The sequence below is a fragment of the Triturus cristatus genome, chromosome 4_1 (assembly GCF_964204655.1).
Source record: "Triturus cristatus chromosome 4_1, aTriCri1.1, whole genome shotgun sequence".
Taxonomy (NCBI): domain Eukaryota; kingdom Metazoa; phylum Chordata; class Amphibia; order Caudata; family Salamandridae; genus Triturus; species Triturus cristatus.
This window is the reverse complement of record NC_140585.1, coordinates 55,807,932-55,814,821: the sequence shown is the minus strand read 5'-3', so window position 1 is coordinate 55,814,821 and position 6,890 is coordinate 55,807,932. Positions and strand designations below refer to the sequence as shown.

The window sequence follows — 6,890 nt, the reverse complement described above, 5'->3', positions numbered from 1 at the left end:
TAATTGAGTGTCTTGAGCATGGACGGTTCCTCTTTCTGGCTTGTGGTACGAGCGTTTCCCCTGGCATTGGCTGTCCTAATCAGGTGTATTCCCACTGTTTTCTGGGTAGCCTTCTTCACACAGGCACATATTAGTTGTAGGTTGCAGCACAGCAAGAGCAAGATTACAACCACTGGTAACAAGGCTTTGCATAAGTCTGCGATCCATTAACAAACCTGTGTACAAATCTATGTTTGGGGCACCACCTTCTTTAATCATGACCTTCTGTAGGTTGACAGTGTGCCTTTGTATAGGTTTTTCATGGGGATGAAGGTACAGCAGGTTGTACCTATCTTGGCGCATACACACCCTTCCATTGTGTTCATTAAGTCCAACACATACCGGTGCTGCATCACCAGGAGTAAGATGGTGCGCATTTTTTTCTTTCTGTTGAGGCCATCTTCGGTGGTGTTCATCATTTTCAGCAGTTCCCACCTGGTGATCTGCAGCCACCGAGAGTAGGCCTTGGTTTGCACGGTGGAGAAGCGGGTTGAACCTCCTACACATATTGGCGCATCGGTGAAGAGCCAGACCTCTTCAGAAATGTCTTGAATCTGTCCAAACCAAAGTACCCAGCTGACCATCTTCTGCATACTTGGTGTAGAAGCGGGGTGCCTTTGCTGATGGGATGGTGATGCAGTGCAGAAATATTACTCCGGGTATGACCAATGTTGCCGTGTAGAGGGTGACCAGTGAGCAGACCCCTCTCTACTCTGGGACGAGCTGGCTGTAGGCATGGGCGCTGCATTACCAGTATTAGTTCATCATGGTGGAGGTGCCCCACTGGATATCATTATTATAGGTTATAGTTATACTCTTGCATTTTACTGTCCCCCTGCCCCCCCCCCACGACGGGCATTGTCCCTTTACCCCTAAAACACAAGGAATACACTGACAGCTACCTGACTACACTGAGTTTCTTCTTACCTTCTATCCATATGTACCATCCTGTCTCTGATTTCCAGGGGTCTTGGCATTGCGTCAGTAGAGTGTCATTCAACCTACCTCTACACGATCTGTTGTCACTTTTGTTCCCCAAATTGATGGCTCTGCAGGTGAAGTGAATATTGCGGTCTCTATTTGGGCTCAAAGAAATCTATTCTGAGCCAATTCATCTCTGCTTCCCAACTTTTGAGCAAGCTCCATTGGCTACCTATTGGAAAGCGCTCAAAGTTCAAAGCTCTATGCATCTCTCACAAAATCTTATGCAAGCAAGGAGCACCCAGCCTAGCTGCCTAGATGCAATTTTCAATGCCCTCAGAATACTATTCTCTGTCAGTGCATCCACATCCCTCGCCACAGCAGAGCCAGAACAGGAGGTTACTCCTTCCATGTCCTAGCTCCGACCCTATGTAATTCTATGCCTCCTAACCTTAGAAAGATTCAAAATCCTTTACTTTTCTCCAAACAGACTGACGATTTTGCTTCTCTGCCTCTGTGATATCTTCTGACACCTGGACCCTCATCTTCTCCCCAAGGCAGGCAACCTCCAGGTGTTTTGCTTTCTAAGGCTCTTCACCCCACCCCCGCTTGTAAAGGGTCAAAGTGGTAGCACCCATGCACTAAGTGCCCTTATCAGCTGCGGAAATAATAGACGGTGTACACCAATACCCAGCCCAGTGAAGGCCTGAAACAGACACAAAAAGGAATGTGTGCTACGTGTTCACCTCCTCTATTTGTACCTCATAAGGAGCTACCTGTGCACTTCCTCCATTTGTATGTCCCGGGCAAGCTTCTTTGTTGATGCTTGTGATCCTTGTACTGTCAACCATGGCATTGACTCTCTTTTTATCAATGTTATGTTAAAATTGTTTTTGTTATTTGAGATGGATATTGGTTCATTGTATCTGAGATGTTTTGGTTTCCGTAATTTTATATATTCTGTTTTGAACTTTAATGTGGTATGACACCTTTCAGTATCAATAAAAAAAAATAAAAAAAAAAAAAAAAAAAGGAGCTACCTGTGCACTTCCTCCATTTGTATGTCCCGGGCAAGCTTCTTTGTTGATGCTTGTGATCCTTGTACTGTCAACCATGGCCGATGTCTGCTGTGTGCATCAAGTCACTCCCCTGCTTTAGTTAGTTGTCAGTGAACCATGCTGAGCGAGCACACAGACATAAGGGAGTGTTGCAGGGTTTCTGCACATACACAGAACCATGTGCAGGATTATGGGACCTCGGTGTATAGGGGCTAAGCCTTCCTACCACCTTAGTGCCCACGAGCCCAGGACTGACTAGCTATAGTGTCTCACTTGCTCTCCTACTCACAAACGGAGGAACCAATGATAAGACAACCAAGAACACAACACTCCTGTATCTCTCAGGAATCACGGTAATAAGACACACCTTTTCTCTCACATTCTCATCTTGTCAACAATAAGATCAGACTAACGTGCTCAAAAATGCAGTATACGTGCCACAACCAGCAGCAACATGTATAATATCAATACAGTTAGCATTGCAGCAAGGCAATGTATCATAAGGGGCGATGTTATGTTATAATGACTGTGGATAAAGGACTATAAGGCCTAACCACCCTCCCCTTTGTAAGCAGAAGTATTATTATATAATGGAAGATCTCTGGGCTTTGTCAGCAGACCCCATACCATAGATCGCATTTCTACATCACAGGTACATGTTGCTCTTCTCCCTGGAAAGGTCCCTCTCCAAGTGTGTGTCACCCAAACGTGTATCCCCATAATATCAAAGTACAAGCTTCCAGCAAGAACAGATGCCTTGGTATGTTTTGTCTAAGATGCTAGGGCCTGGCCAGAACAGAATAACAAGAGTCTGTGTTTATCGGCCTTGCTCACAATGTTCAGACTAAACTCCAGGAACAGACAGAGAACAAGCACAGCAGAGAGTTCTCATGTGAAAGGCATAAACAGAGTTTCGTAAAAATAAAGGCATGTAGTGTTGTGCGCAAAAGCAGCATCATGGCTACCGGGCTCATGCTAACTAAAAGAGGTCGACAATGACTCTAGCACCCACGTGACAGGAGTATGGAAAGTGATGAACACGGAATAAGGTAAAGCTGAATTTAAGAAATGGCCAAAGGTTTAAATGCTACACTCACCCTCAAGCAACGGACATCTTGTCCCACTCTGCCAACGCCCCAACCACCCACAGAGTATCATGCTGGCAGCAAACGGAATTAAATAGAACAAATGGTTCAATCGGGTTTATACAATTGCTTAGAGTAATATATTTACTTTAACAAACCAAAGAGTATTTATAGCACATACAAAGAAACGAAAACACCAACACGAGAAATAGATTTAATCATATATTGTAAAGGGTATTGAATACCGCTGGCTGTCACAAATACAAATTAAATTGCAGGAAGACAATGAGTGACTGTCGTGAGAGAGTGACATATAGTGAATAGTGAAATGAACAGTACACTATATACATGACAAATACATTGGTGACATGAAAGAAGGAAGAAAAAAAAATCTTTAAAGTATTGTCCTATATGATTTTACACATAGAATGCGAGACCTATTGATGAATCAAATCGTGATCAAGAGAACTGTGTGGACATATGTTAGATGTCGACGTTTCGACCCTGGAAGCAGCGCACGCTGGTATGCATCAGAGCAGGTCTTCCTCAGGACTGTGAACGGAGGAGTGGACAGCCACAAAGCAGACTCTTCAATGAATGAGATCAGGAATTTGGAGGCGTGAATCAATTCCAAGGTTAAACTTCACTAACGTTCAAGTTCAGTAGTAGTGCCGCCATCAGGAGAGTTCTTCCTAACTGCAATGGCACTGTTGCTCAGAGGATCTCCACCAGCCGGTTGGAGTCTCATCTATGGGCTCAATTGACATCCAGCAGCTGGTTGGAGTCACATGTTGGGAGCCTGGACTAAATATTCAGTGATGACAAAATAGTTGTATGTCTTCCGGGAGCAGCGCGCGTCCATCTGACCGCTTCTTAGACGAGGTAAAGCAAACGTAAGACATTAAGTCAGATACCATGGTAAGGTAGAAAAAGACAAAAAGCACACACTTCTTGGCAGCAGGGATATCGAAGGTATATCACTGGCAGTGATTGAATCTCTATTATAAATGCTGCAATCTTCCCACAAATGATTGTACCAACCCCAGGTAAGTGCAAAGATAACTTAACAAACAGAAAAGTAAAGACAGGAGTTGGAACTTCAGCTGATCCTATGTGAACAGGAAAGTATTGTCAAGAACAGTGTGAATGGAGCTGCATTTGTTATATACTTCCTGAAGTGTTACCTTTATTACATCTCGAAGAGTTTCCTTTGTCATATACTTCCTAAAGAGTTACCGTTATTATACACTTCGTAAAACTGAAGCAGCATTTCCTGATTCATCTCTTTTTCCACAATGTCTTCTTGTTTAAATGAAATCTTGACCATGTGCGTCTTCCTAAAGCTATACCTCTAGCGAAGGGGTGCTCCGTGAGTGCCCTTTCTTTACTAAGTTACTCTGTAAACACTGGTAAATCACCTCCTTTTCTGAATTACGATGTGGCATGTTCAATAGAACATTTAGTTAAATATCTGTGTATGGTGAAATGTATCTTGATTACTTTCAAAAATGGTAAAGAAGAGATGTCTTTTACAAATATTTAAATATTGTGTATTTACATTCTCTTACATTTCCATTTAGTGATAAATCTCTTTACATCCAACAGGAAACCAGCCTTGAATGCACAAATGATTATGAATAATGACAATAATCGTGTAAATCTCCAAAAAGCCGTCAGAAAAAATGAGCTCCAATATTCAGGTAAAGAGCTGCACAGTCAGAGACTGAGGAACCTGAACATAAACTGATAGATCCTGGAAGAAGCAGTCAAGAGCAATTCAGTGGATGTAAGAACCTGAGCTGTGCACCTCCACATCACAAGACGAAGAAATGACCTCTAGAAATATAACACAACAACAATAACTAACTACTGCCTGTATAAACAAGTCTCAAAGCTTTGATCATTGGATCGGTGTGAGGTGGATACATCATTGCTCTGTTTCCTGTAATGATGGCAGACCACCATTCAGTGCGCTGGTTATATTGTAAACTATTTCTGGCTAAACCACAGGAGCAAGAGAAAAGCACAATGGAGTGGAGCCAGACAACTGAAGGATAAAGGAAAGAGAGAGTCTTTGATCTACAACAGACTGTCCCAATTTGCATCGACCTGAAGGAAGACTAATCTTTACCCATAAACATGCAAAACCATTATACAATCTAAAGACATAACCACCTACAAAGAAGCTTTACTTGCCATAATTATAATATATGTCGTTGGTGAGTCTTGTATTTCGTTGTGAAATCTGAAATCAAGCATCCAACATACCACACATTTACAGAGAATGTGAGAATAACACAAGTGCTTTATCAACCATGTTAGCTCCTCAGGAAACACAGTCATGGGAAGCAGACAATTATAAACCCGACCCAGAGACACTAACCAAGAAAGAAGAATCAAACACATGCAGCAAGAGCTTTAGTTTGTCATCACTACTAAAGAGCCATCAACAAACACACACAGGAGAAGCAACGTGCAAATGCAATGAATGTGTGAAGAACTTTAGTCAGTTAGCACTCCTAAAAGATCATCGGCGAACACACACTGGGGGAAAACCGTACCATTGCACTGAATGCGTGAAGAGCTTCAGTCAGTTATCACAACTCCAAAGACATCAGCGAACACACACTGGGGGAAAACCGTACCATTGCAATGAATGTGTGAAGAAATTCAGTCGGTTGTCACATCTTCAAAAACATCAGCGAACACACACAGGGAATAAGCCATTCCAGTGCAGTGAATGTGTAAAGAGCTTCAGTCAGTTATCAAATCTTCAAAGACATCAGCGAACACACACAGGAGAAAAACCATACGATTGCAATGAATGTGTGAAGAAATTCAGTCAGTTGTCACATCTTCAAAAACATCAGCGAACACACACCGGGGAAAAGCCATTCCAGTGCAGTGAATGTGTGAAGAGCTTCAGTGAGTTATCACAACTCCAAGTTCATCAGCGAACACACACTGGGGAAAAGCCATACCATTGCAATGAATGTGGAAGTTCTTTTAGTCATTTCTCAACTCTCAGGATTCATCACCGAACACACACAGGAGAAAAGCCATTCCAGTGCAGTGAATGTGTGAAGAGCTTCAGTCAGTTATCACACCTACAAGAACATCAGCGAACACACACTGGGGAAAAGCCATACCACTGCAATGAATGTGGAAGTACTTTTACTCATTCCTCAACTCTCAGGATTCATCACTGAACACACAGAGTAGAAAAGCCATTCCAGTGCAGTGAGTGTGTGAAGAGATTCAGTCAATTATCAACCCTGCGAAGACATCAGCGAACACATACAGGGGAGAAACCATACCATTGCAGTGGATTTGGAAGTAGTTGCAGAAAGGATTTTCAGCTAACTACAGGGATTAGTGATAACACCTATAAAAACAACACACTTAAATAAGTTTAACAAGCACAGACTGGAGAATATTTGTAGCTGGTTTTGGTGCTTGGCCATTTTGTGCAACAACTGGTTCAATGACAGCTGCTAGAGAACAACGTCCAAAGGCACAAGAAGTCAAAGTAGGAAAATGTGACCTGTAACTCTGAGAGTTAATGCTTGCAGTGCACAACATTTACCTCCGAAGCCCTGACGTGGGAAAAAATGATGCTCATTTCGATAATCACATGCATATGTAAAAGCACCCACCATAGTGGCACTTCCTCAGCGGTGTCCAATATCAAGCTGGACTCTTGGCAAATTTGCTGGCTCACCACTGACTATGTAAATGATTCACGGTGAGATTAGTTGTATATGAATATATTTTAGACGTTTCTTAT

At 42.6% G+C, this 6,890-nt stretch overlaps 1 protein-coding gene across 1 annotated transcript; it reads left to right on the top strand.

Annotated features, from left to right (window-relative positions):
• The first annotated feature begins 5,418 nt into the window (after positions 1 to 5,418).
• Positions 5,419 to 6,373, top strand: LOC146839476 (uncharacterized). Its single transcript, XM_085651531.1, has one exon. It carries the CDS (start codon positions 5,419 to 5,421, stop codon positions 6,310 to 6,312), a length of 894 nt encoding a protein of 297 aa, XP_085507657.1. The 3' UTR covers positions 6,313 to 6,373.
• The last annotated feature ends 517 nt before the right edge of the window (positions 6,374 to 6,890 follow it).